General features: G+C 46.6%; 1 protein-coding gene across 1 annotated transcript; it reads right to left on the reverse strand.

The window, feature by feature from the left end:
- Window positions 1–443: 443 nt before the first annotated feature.
- On the reverse strand, window positions 444–6,144 carry LOC113832899 (protein NYNRIN-like). The gene is made up of 2 exons (XM_027391788.2): window positions 5,985–6,144; window positions 444–2,600 (listed from the first exon to the last, which is right to left on the reverse strand). Exon 2 carries the CDS (start codon window positions 1,855–1,857, stop codon window positions 559–561), a length of 1,299 nt encoding a protein of 432 aa, XP_027247589.1. The 5' UTR covers window positions 1,858–2,600; window positions 5,985–6,144; the 3' UTR covers window positions 444–558.
- Between the last annotated feature and the right edge of the window lie 6,564 nt (window positions 6,145–12,708).

Here is a 12,708-nt window from a genome sequence, read left to right on the forward strand (position 1 = left end):
GGCGTTGATCGTCTTTGGGGGGTTGGGGGTGCTGCCACGTCCTGGAGTTGATTGTTGTTTCATTGTAGTCCGGGCCACTCTGGTGCCTTTTAGTCCTGGCAAGATGTTTGTAGAATAGAGGACAAGGTTAAGTTTAGAAAAAAAATTTTCTTAGGTCCTGTCATTTGACGGGAAGATTGTAAGATGAGGGAGGGGTTCCCGAGGAGTCCCAAGATGAGGGAAGGGAAATTGGGACTGGGGAAGGGTTGGATATTACCTGGAGTGAATCTGACCTGTTTGGATCTGATTCGGCTCCCTGGAACTTATAAGAGTCCTTAAAGTTTGGGAAAACAAAGATTAGACATATTAAATCATATCTAGGTGGTATGAAATCTTTCTGGTTACCTTTAACCAGAAGGCACAAACACTTGGTGATCCTTGTATCTTTAGATCCATGGTTTTTAGGCTGGCATTCCTGTAACAACAGCTAAGTAAATTATTGTGAGATACTTTGGAAATTAATGAGCAGAGTGTAATTAGAAGCAGGAAAGTTTAAATCAGCCTTGTAAAACTTGAGCCTTATTCTTCTGAAATAGGAGGTAAAGTGGATGATTTCAGTGTCCTCTGAAACCTAAGGGAACAGGGTCCTGTTGTAGAAACTGTGTATGAAGGGTGAGTCTCAGGTGGAGAAGTAAAGGGCTTGAGGTGGGATAAGTGAATCCAGTGGGGAAGGCCCTCAAGCTTAGCTGCTGTTGGAGTGACAAGAATTACTTTGAAAGGGCCCTTCCACTTAGGAGACAGGGGGGAGGGGCTCTGGTCTGGAGGAGAAAGAAGTACTTGATCCCCTATGTTAATTGGAGAGGTACAGGGGGTGGCACATGGCCGAGGTAGAGAGTGGTCAGCAAATTCCCAAAGGAGGGAACGGAGATGATGAAGTAAAGGTGTGAGCAAGCGGTCAGGGAGAGGCGAGGGTTTAGGTGAGAGGCCAGGTGTTAGAGCCGGCCGCCCGTACATGAGTTCAAAGGGTGAGATGAAAAGTGGTTGTTTAGGGAGAGCCCTAAGCCTGAAAAGGGCCAGAGGCAGAAGCTTTACCCAGTCAAGGTGAAGTTCCTGTGACATTTTAACCAGAACAGTCTTTAAAGAACGGTTAGTTCTCTCCACCTTCCCTGAGGACTGGGGGTGGTACGGAATATGAAAATGCCAAGGAATATTGAGAGCTTTAGACAGGGTTTGAGAGATCTGAGAGGTAAACTCAGGACCATTGTCTGACTGAAGAGAGGCTGGAATCCCAAACCGGGGGATAATTTCCCTGAGAAGGATGTTAGAGACAGTCTGAGCTTTCTTGTTAGTAGTAGGAAACGCTTCTACCCATCCTGAGAAAGTATCCACTAGTACCAGGAGGTATTTAACTCGCCTGACTGTGGGCATGTGGGTGAAGTCAAGTTGCCAGTCAGTCCCTGGGAGAGAGCCCCTAGCCTGGTGGGTGGGAAAAGGGGAGTTACGATACTTGGAATTAGGGTTTGACATCTGACAGGTTTTACAGGAGGCAGTGATAGTTTTTAAGAAATTTAAGTCCTCAGAAGTAGGTTTGAGGTGAGCCTTGACAAACAGAGAAAGAGCCTTACTGTTAGGGTGGAAAAGCTGGTGTAAGTAGGACAGAATTTGTCTCATGTTAGGAGGTGGCTGTGAGGATGTGGGTTGTAGTGTATGAACTCCCTGTGGTGGGTGAGGTAGATCTGGGCCTCGGAGGGCTGCAGCCCTAGCTGCTCTATCAGCCCGATTATTGCCCCTAGAGATAACGGAGCTGTCAGTCTGGTGTGACCGACAGTGAATAATTCCTATAGCTTTGGGGAGGTGAGAGGCCCTTAGCATAGCCATAATATAATCTGAGTTAGTTATGGATCCTCCTCTTGTAGTAAGTAGCCCACGTTCCTTCCAAATAGCTGCGTGGGACAGGAGGATATGAAAAGCATATTTAGAGTCTGTGTAAACATTTAGAGAATGTCCCTGTGCCAATTGAAAGGCACGGCTGAGGGCTATTAATTCAGCCTGTTGGTTAGTAGTGTGGGCAGGAAGTGCCCGTGCTTCTACCACCCTGGTGTCTGACACTATGCCATAGCCCGCTTTACGGGTCCCCTCATGTAAAAAGGAGCTGCCATCTGTGTACCAGGTATAGGTGGCCTGAGGTAGTGTGCCTTCCTGTATGTGTGAAGGGTGGGGCAATAGTTCCTCTAAGGTTTCAATGCAGGAATGAGTTGGAGAATAGTTAGCATTAGGTTGAGGTAGAAGATTTGAGATATTAAGGGGTGGGCAAGATTGGAAAGTAAGTGTGGCATCTTCTATTAATGCCACCTGGAGGGAAAGAACTCGGGAAGGAGGTAGAGTTTGTAAGCCTCTGTAGGTTAGGAGAAGGGACAGGTTGTGATGAGAGAAGACAGTGATGGGTGACCCAAAGGTTAGTTTCTTTGACTCACGGATAAGAAGCTCAGCAGCTGCTAAAGCACGTATGCAGGATGCCCATCCTTGGGTGGTTAGGTCTAGCTTCTTTGACAGATAAGCTACAGGTGCAAAGGAAGGTCCTAGCTGGTGACCTAGAACTCCAAGGGCAAATCCTTCTTTTTCTGTTACATAGAGGGAGAAAGGATCAGTTAAATCTGGTAGATGAAGAGCAGGGGCTTTTAGGAGAGCCTGTTTAAGTCTCTGAAAGGACTTAGTAACAGGGTTAAGGAGGGGCTCATGGGGAGGTCCGAGAGCTGCCTCATAAAGGGGGCGGGCAAGGAGGGAGTAAGAGGGGATCCAGGTACGTAAGAAGCCAGCTATTCCCAGAAATGATAAAATCTCCTCTTTAGTAGAAGGAACTGCAAGAGACCCGATTAAGTTTTTCCTGTCTACAGTAATAGCTTTGTGGGTTGGGGTAATGGTTAGTCCCAAATAGGTAACCTGAGTGGTAGACAATTGAACCTTAGAAGGTGAGACTCTGTAACCCCTGCTAGACAGGAAATTTAGGAGGGTGGAAGTGTCAGTCCGGCTAACTTCCAAGGAGGGGCTACAAAGTAAAATATCATCTACATACTGTATGAACTTGGATTTAGGGAAAGACAGAGAGAGCAGGTCAGAAGCCAGGGCCTGACCAAAAAGGTGTGGGCTGTCCCGGAAACCCTGAGGTAGGACAGTCCAGGTGAGCTGAGTGGAGACATGAGTATCTGGATCAGTCCAGGTGAAAGCAAAGATATTTTGAGACCGGGTGTGGAGGGGTATAGAGAAAAAGGCATCCTTAAGGTCTAAAACTGAGAAGTGAGATGTCCCCGGGGGGATAGTAGAGAGGAGTGTATAAGGGTTAGGAACCACAGGATGGAGGGGCACGACCACAGAGTTAATTAGCCGGAGGTCCTGAACCAGACGAAAAGTCCCATTAGGTTTTTTTACTGCCAGTATAGGGGTGTTAAAGGGGGAGGAGGTAGGACGAAGTAGCTTTTTCCTTAGGAGGTCAGAGATAATAGGTTTAAGTCACTTAAGGCTTTGGAGTGGGAGTGGGTACTGAACTTGAGCAACGTACTTAGAGGGATCCTGTAACTGAATGACAATGGGGGGATGGTGTCTAGCCACAGAAGGGTTCTGGGTGTCCCAGACCTTGGGGTCTACCTGAGAGGCTGGTAAAGGAAATGACGTATTGGACCCCGTAGGTTGAGTAGCTAGAAGGAGGAGGAGGGGAGCAGCAGGCGAGTCTGGAGTTAGGCGAATGTGGGGAGCAAAGGAAATAGACGCTCCCACTTTAGCTAGGAGGTCCCTCCCTAGTAAAGGTACCGGACAAGTCGGTATAACCAAAAACGAATGAGTAAGGGGAATCCCCCTAAAAATACAGCTAAGCGGTGGAGTCTGCTGAGGTAAGTAAGGCTGTCCTCCTACCCCGACAATAGGAAGACGAGAAGGAGAGGTAGGTCCCCAAAACTCCTTTAGGACTGAGTATGTGGCACCGGTGTCCAAAAGGAAAGAGATAGACCGCCCTGATACTTTAATGTCCACCCGGGGCTCCCTTTCAGAGATGATGGTCGTCGGGTCAAGGGAGCCAGGGTCCCGTCATTCATAGTCCTCATCTATAGCCAGAGCTAAGAGATCGACTGGAAGGCCGCCTGTGTTTGATGTCCTCTTGTCACCTGGGACACGGGGACAGTCCACTGACCAATGGCCTACTTCCTGGCATCTAGGACATGGCTTTCGTGGTGCGCGGGGGTTCGGGCAACCCCGGGCCCAGTGCCCTTTTTGACCACACTTGAAGCATGGACGCTGCGGTACTCTGGCCCCGGAGGGCAAGGGATCCCAGGCGGATGCTGAGGCCGGTCGGACAGCTTCAGCTAGCATCTGGTATCTGTTCTTAAGGGTCTGGCCATCTCTCCCATGGTACACCTTAAACGCCACTCTTAGGGCCTCATCCTGTGGAGTTAGGGGTCCTTTCTCCAAATTTTTAAGTTTAGCCCTAATGTCGGGGCAGCTCTGAGCAAAAAAGTATGTCATGAGAAGTTGTCTTCCCTCTAGCGTCTCAGGGTCTAAGTTAGTATACTGTAAAAAGGCCTGTTTAAGACGCTGTAGGAATTGGGAAGGATTCTCTGATTTGTCCTGAACTATATCTAGGAGTTTATCATAATTTATGGGCTTTAGGGCAGCCTTACGGAGACCAGACATTAAACAGGTTACGAATTGGTCTCTAGCCAGGATACCACCCGGGGTGTTATAATCCCAGTGGGGTTCCTTCTCCGGAACAGCATCATTCCCAGTAGGGTGAGTTGGCTGAGTCTGATGTATCTCATCTGCACATGCCCTCGCATAATTCCAAACTCGCTCGCGCTCCTCATGTAGTAAGTTATTACTTAAAATCATGAAGACATCATGAAAAGTAAGGCTATAAGACTGTGTAATATACTGAAATTCCTTTATAAAGGCAGTGGGGTTAGAAGTATAAGATCCTAATCTGTGCTGAATCTGAGAGAGCTCTGATAGTGGGAAGGGAACGTGAACTCTAACCACGCCGTCCACACCAGCTACCTCACGCAAGGGGAGGATGGTGGCCGGATCAGCTTTAGTAGCCCTGGATCCGGTCCTAGAACGGGTAATAGGTGGGGTGAAGGTAGGAGCCAAGAGTGGTTGTTTAGAAGTAGCTGAGTCAGAGGAAGCCGGAGCGGGGACGGTTGAAACAGGAGAGAGGGAAGGTTCAAGGATCTTCAAGCTTTAGAAGGCGCAGCTGAAGGGTGAAGGCGAACCGGTGGAGGTTCATCAGCTGGATCCAAGTCTATAAGATTTAATTCAGGCTTAGATTCCATAGCCAGAAGAATTGGGGATGAGGAGGGAGAGAGAGAGTGTTTAGCAGATAGATAGAAAAAAGCCTGTACATAAGGTAACTCCTTCCATTTTCCAGTTTGCTGACAGAAGTTAGATAAATCCCGTAAAACCTCGGGGTCTAATGTCCCATTTGGGGGGCCAGTGAGACTGGTTTTCTAAGGAATACCTAGGCCATTTTTTAGTACTGAGATATGTGAGTCTAGATGCCTTAATTAACGGCATTAGGTTGAAGGGTTTTAAGTTTTCTAAAAGACATCCCAGTGGTGTGGATGGGCTTATTTCCTTAGTTGGCTTATTCCCCATGGGTGAAAAAGTTAAAAACCGGTAAAAGCCCCTCTCCGGATGCTCGTCAGCCCGGGGGGGTACCGAGGGGCCTTAGCCCGATAGACCCTGGGTCTGAACAGGGACTCAGCTGTCCCGAAGAAGAAAAAGAAAACAGAAAATCCCACAGTCCCGCAGCGCAGCGACTAACCGCCAAGGGAGCAAGTAGCTACTGATGGGACCACCCTTAGGAAGTAAGCCAAGAGGGATTGTCGGCGAAGGGGGTCGACCGTGACCATGAAGGTCGTGGCCGGGTGCTCCCCCGCCTCCAAGAACACCAGAGGGGTGCCGGACGATCAGTCCCTCGGGTTCAGGGAGATGTTTACGCTGACTGAAAGGGGTAGCCTTACCGAATTGGGTCCGGTGTTGTATGCAGAATCCAGCAAACCGGTGATCTGGAATGTGGATTGTTTATTCGCGTGATAAGGATGTCCTTGACCCAACACGTACCCGCCAGCGGGACGTGGAGGGGGGTACCAAGGGCAGAGCCTTCCCACGTCCAGGGCGCCAAATGTTGTTCTTTTGTTTAAGCTGCAGGTGCTAATAAGGAAAGGAACAACGAATAAGCAACCCATGTGGAGTTTATTTATCAGAGAGGGAGGAAAGAGGGGATGGGCAGTCAGCCAACCCTAGGGAAGCCGAGAGAAAGAGAGAGAGGGGTGTGGGGCAGGACCTTTTAAAGGGAAGATTGCATATGTGCAGTAGGGCAAAGGTCGAAAGGCATGGCGGGTGAGTGAGTACCCGATTGTTAGGGGGCGGGGTTAGGGTCATCCAGGTGTTTTGTTCTTACACAAATGACAAATGGACCATGGAAAATACAGAGAAATGATGTCCTAGGGTTAATCTAACCAAGCAAATGAAAGCGTTGTATAACAAAAACTTTTTTTTTTTGTTGTTTTGTGGTATTTTGTTTTATTTTTGATACAGGTTTCTCTGTGTAACAGCCCTAGTGGACCTAGAACTAGCTCTATAGACCAGGCTTGCCTAGAACTCACAGAGATCTTCTGGCCCCTGCCTCCCAAGAGCTGGGATTAAAGGCATGAACCACCACTGCTTGTCAAAGTTATGTAATTAAAAACTTTAAGATGTGAAGGTCTGAAAAAGATATTAGATAATGGAAAGATTGTCTATGTTCATGGATTGGTAAGATTAATATAGTGACAATGGCCATGTTACCAAAAACAATGTACAAATTCAGTGCAAAACTCATCAAAATTCTCACATAATTTGTTGGGCCTTTCCCCCATCGGGGTCGACTGACCAGCTTGTGACTAGGAGCTTACCTAGCAGGTACATCCTGTTTTCTTCCTTCCTTGAAGGCCTGAGTGCAAGTTCCTGTTATCCTGTTATTCACCCATTCAGGATTGCCTGATGGGCCTGGGAACCTGAAATTGTTAGTTTTCCACCATCCCTGCTGACTGGTAAATAAGCCCCCAGTCTTGTTGGAATAAAAGAGCATTATCCCTGCAAGAAAGACCTGCTGTCTTGTCTTTATTTAATTCCTCAAGCCCCTCGCCCTATACTGTGGAAGTGTTGTAGTGCAGGCGCTCTACAAGTGGAGGTCTCGCTTAGATAGGGAAAGAAGAGAAGATGCTGAAGGATCACCCATGAAGGCTGGCCAGCATTTTCAATAAGGTAAGGAGAGGGTGTATTGAACATGGGTGCTGCTAGTTCTTACTCTCTTATGGGGGACCAACTGGTCCAATTGTTAAAAAAGCAGGGCACCGGTATCAAACATAAGACAGCAAAAGGCTTCTTGAAAACTGTACATGAGGTCAGCCCTTGGTTTTTGGTCTCTGGTGACCTTAATATCCCTGATTGGGAGCAGGTGAAGGGAGACCTGCTAAAGACATTACAAAAAGAAGGGGCAGATGCCATATCAATTGTTACTTTTTCTCTGTGGCATCAAGACAAAGAAGCACTTGTTAGTGATAATGTGGAGGTGAAAGAGCAGGTTGAGGAAGCCAAAGCTGCTTTTGCAGAGGCTCAGGACAAAGACTCTTTTGCACCTCCTTGACCAGGGCCAGGTCTTTGTCCCCGATGTAAAAAGGGACATCATTGGGGCAATAAGTGTAGATCAAAGGCTAATGTACAGGGTAACCCTCTGCCACTTCCAGGAAATGGGAGTCGGGGTTTTCTCCGGGCTCCTTATTCCCAGGTGTACGGAGCCCTAGATACACCTGTTTTCCACCATATTCAGATCCCACTCCAGAGGAACCCCTTTGTATCCAGGATCTTGTCAGAGGTACCTCAGGAAGCACAGGACTTGACCTCTGCTCCTCCTCCAGAGCAGTATTGACCCCTCAGGTGGGACCCCAAGCTTTGGGCATGGGAGTTAAAGGCCCTTTACCACTGGGCTCAATTGGGTTGATTTTAGGAAGGAGTAGTGCTCTACTTCGGGGAGTTAGGGTCATTCCAGGAGTGATTGATGAAGATATTGAAGGAGAGATCAAAATAATGGTGGAAGCTGGCAAGGGAGTCACTGTTATACCCCAAGGAGCTAGAATTGCTCAGCTAGTCCTGTCCCCTAAATTTACCACTAATAAACCCTTCCTTAAGCCTGTAAGAGGAGAAGCAGGGTTTGGATCTACGGGACCTATGGCATCTTGGGTGTCCACTCTGGAGTCCAGACCCTTGATGACCCTGACTATTGAAGGACAAGCCTTTCAGGGGCTTTTTGACATGGGTGCAGACACATCTGTCATTTCCCTCAACCATTGGCCCAAGGCATGGCCCCTGCAAGAATCAGGTAGTAGTTTAGAGGTTATAGGCCTAGCGAAGTCACCTAGTGAAAGTTCCTGTCTACTAACTTGGAAAGACAATGAGGACATTCTGGAATAATTCAGCCCTTCATTTTGCCTCACATCCCGGTCAATCTGTGGGGCAGAGATATCCTAGAAGCCATGGGGGGCATACTGACCACACCTCCTGTGCAGCACATGCTTAGAGTGCAAGGCTATTGCCCAGGAAGAGAGATTGAAAAGAATTTACAGGATGATTCCCCTGCCTGGATCTGATAAACCCCCAGTGCAGAGATCGCCTGGAGACCAGAGAGGATTGGGGCATTTTTAATGGGGGCCATTGTTCTGCAGCCTCACATACATCCAATTCCTATCACCTGGAAAAATGATGAAACTGTTTGGGTAGAACAATGGCCCCTATCTAAAGTAAAGTTGGAGGCTGCTTATGCACTGGTCCAGGAGCAAATCAAAGCCGGTCATATTGTCCCTTCTACCACCCCCTGGAATACTCCCATATTTATTATTAAGAAAAAAATCAGATAAATGGAGGCTGTTACAAGACCTGAGATAGGTTAATAACACTATGATGCTCATGGGTACCACTCAGCCAGGGTTGCCAGCCCCAGTGGCCATCCCAAAAATTGGCACTTGCTTGTGATAGATTTAAAGGATTGCTTTTTCACTATTCCTCTACACCCTGCTGATTGTCAGTGCTTTGCTTTCAGTGTTCCATCTTTAAAATGAGAGAGCCTTATAAGAGATATCAGTGGGTAGTTTTGCCTCAAGGCATGGCTAATAGCCCTACCATGTGTCAAGTTTACGTTTCTCAGGCTATAGAGTCAGTCAGACAAAAATATCCTCAATTGTATATAATTCATTATATAGACAATATATTGTTGGCTGCGCCAAAAGAAAAGCTATTGTTATCTGCCTTTGGGGATCTTCAGACCACCTTAGGATTGGCTGGCTTACAAATAGCACCAGAGAAGGTACAAAAGGAGTTTCCATATCATTATCTAGGACATCGCTTGCTTCATAATGGGGTATGCCCTCAAAAGATTAATCTTTGACTGGACACCCTTCTAACCTTAAATGATTTACAAAAGCTTCTGGGAGATATCAATTGGATCAGACCTAGTTTAAAAATTACTACTGGACAGCTCAAACCTCTTTTTGATATTTTACAAGGTGATTCAGATCCCAACTCTCCTTGAGTCCTAACTACAGCAGGACAGGCGTATATATCCTATCCCCAAGCTATAGTTACACTCCTATTGAAAGCACAAAAGGTTGCCTTACAAACTTTTGGTAGGGAGCCGGATCAAATTGTTACACCTTTGTCCCATCAACAATTAGAGTGGCTACAAAATAATAGCTGTGATTGACCATTTTTCTCACTGCTACCCAGAGTGATTTTGACAACCATTACTCATCCAATAATTTGGTTTCCTTTTTAAAGATACATCCTTTGATTTTTCCAAAGATTGTAGTCTCTCAGCCTATTTCCAGGGGGCATGTGGTTTTCACCGATGGTTCTTCAAAGGGTAGAGCTATAGTTGTATCTTTTCCCATCATTAAGACAGCCAGAATCACTGCAGCTTCTGCCCAAATGGCCGAACTCTTAGCCTTGGCCATGGCTCCAAAGCTCTTCCCCACGGGGGCACTAAACATCTATACTGATAGTCAATACGTTGCTCATATTGTCCAACCTCTGGAGACGGCTGCCTATATTGCCCCCATCTCCAGAGTACAAGAGAGTTTGTTGCAGATACAGGGTCTGCTATGGCAATGGAGTGAACCTATATTTGTGGGACATCTTAGGGCCCATACCCCTTTGCCAGGATCCCTCAGCGAAGGAAATCGCATGGCTGAAAGGTATACTCAAATCATTGCGGTTTTACAAGAGCGCACTAGAGCATAATCCTTACATAAGCACTTTCATCTCAGCGCAGGGTCCTTATGCTTTCAGCTTTCATACTGGGATAACTAAGGAACAAGCTGCTCAAATAGTTAAGGATTGCCCTCTTTGTGTAGAATTTCTTCCTGTGCCTCACTTGGGAGTTAATCCTCAAGGACTCTTGCCCAATCACATGTGGCAGATAGATGTAACACATGTCCCATCTTTTGGTAAATTACAACTTGTCCTTGTTTCTGTTGATACTTTTTCCCATCTGATATTTGCCTCTGCTCATTCTGGTGAAAAGGTGAAAGATGTTAAGAGCCACTGTCTACAGGCTTTTGCTTACATGGGGGTTCCATAACAAATTAAGACTGATAATGGCCCTGCTTATGTCAGCAGAGGTTTCATTCATTTTTGTCAAGACTTTGAGATTACTCTAAAGACTGGTATTCCTTACAACCCCCAAGGACAGGCTATTGTGGAGCGTGCCCATCGAACTTTGAAAAGCTATTTGGCTAAAGTAAAGAAGGGAGACCTTGAGGGTCACCTTGGTTCCCCTCACTCTACTCTATCACTTATCCTTTATGTCTTAAATTTTTAAATTGTGGATGCTTCTGGTAACTCTGCAGCAGAACGTCATTGGTGGTCCTCTGCACAGAAAAACCTCTGGTTAAATGGAGTGATCTTCCCTCCGGCCTTTGGAAAGGGCCAGATCCAGCTTTGGTGTGGGCCCCAGTGTCTGCATCTTCCCACATGATAGTGAGTCCCCAATTTGGGTCCTGGAGTGTTGTGTGTGCCCTGTTCCTGCTGATACACTTCAGTCATCAAAAGACCCATTGGGCTTTTGTGAGGAGCCAGCCTGTCCTGGTGCTGGTAGGTCTTTGGAGTCAGGTGTGGACAGTGATGGTCAGCTCCAACCTTATCCTGGGAAAGGCAGCTGTCAGAGAATTTTCAATGTGTGTTCTTCTATCATATGATAACACTCCCTTGGGGGAAGTGCTGATTTGTTCCCTCCAGGAATGCCATTTGAGAAGCTGTTGGAGTGGTGAGAGTTCAGCCTTGGTGGTTCGAGTTCCTGTTACTATGCCTACACCACTGGAACACTTGAGAGAGAACTGGCTCGTCCTCATATCACAACAACCACTGTCACTGCAGCTACAGCTTCTGACATCACTGTCTTTCACTTAGTTGCCACAGCAGGCACGCTGGATAAGCTCTCAGGGGAGGTTGCCTCTGCCTTAAATTCCCAAAATAGTATCAATTCTTTAGTACGATTGGCCACTTTAATCTTCACACAACTCAATTGGCTACTCTAATTATTAAGACAAGGGTGCCTCCCCTTTCGGGAGACTCCCTCTTAAAGGGACTGCAGCTAACAGGCCAATTAACTAAGGAATGGAGTAGGTTGCTGGCCCTCAGAATTATAGTCATGGGCAGCGCCGATTTACCCCTAGTATGCCTTTGCCACATAGGATGGTGGCAAATCCAGCGCCATTTTTAAACCAAGCAAATCATGCTTTCCTTGGCAGCAGATAACCCCTCAGCACAGGTCTGGCTGGGCCTGCAGGACAAGTGAGCAGTCAATGATGGGTAAGACTTAGGGGACTTCTGCTAACATAAGACAGAGGGTGTGCAGGGCATGGGCAGGCTTTTCAATGAGGGGTAAAGCAGATGTTGATGTCCTGGGCGACCTAAGATAGACGCTCATTTTATATGTATATATAAAAGGGGAACTTGTTGGGCCCTTCCCCCATAGGGGTCGACTGACCAGCTTGTGACTAGGAGCTTACCTAGCAGGTACATCCTGTTTTCTTCCTTCCTTGAAGGCCTGAGTGCAAGTTCCTGTTATCCTGTTATTCACCCATTCAGGATTGCCTGATGGGCCTGGGAACCTGAAATTGTTAGTTTTCCACCATCCCTGCTGACTGGTAAATAAGCCCCAGCTCTTCTTGGAATAAAAGAACATTATCCCTGCAAGAAAGACCTGCTGTCTTGTCTTTATTTAATTCCTCAAGCCCCTAGCCCTATACTGTGGAAGTGTTGTAGTGCAGGTGCTACAATAATTCTTCACATCACTTGGAAGGACAATTTTCAGCTTCATATGGAAACACAAAAATATCCATGATAACTACATCAATCCTAAACTGTAAGAAGAATTAATGAAGATATGACCATCTATTATCTTAAGTTTTGCAACCGACCTATAATAATAAAGCAACAGAATATTGGCAAAAACTGACAAATTGATCAATAGAATCAACTTGATAGCCAAAGGTAAGTTTATACAGACAGCCAGGGACACCTGATTTTTTTTTTATGAAGAAGTCAGAAGTGCTAAAGGACACTATATTCAAAACATGGTACTGGTAAAACTAGATTACTTCATGTAGAAGAATGCAAAAAAGATCTGTAACTATCATCCTGCACAAAACT

This window comes from Cricetulus griseus (assembly GCF_003668045.3).
Source record: "Cricetulus griseus strain 17A/GY chromosome 1 unlocalized genomic scaffold, alternate assembly CriGri-PICRH-1.0 chr1_0, whole genome shotgun sequence".
Lineage (NCBI taxonomy): Eukaryota > Metazoa > Chordata > Mammalia > Rodentia > Cricetidae > Cricetulus > Cricetulus griseus.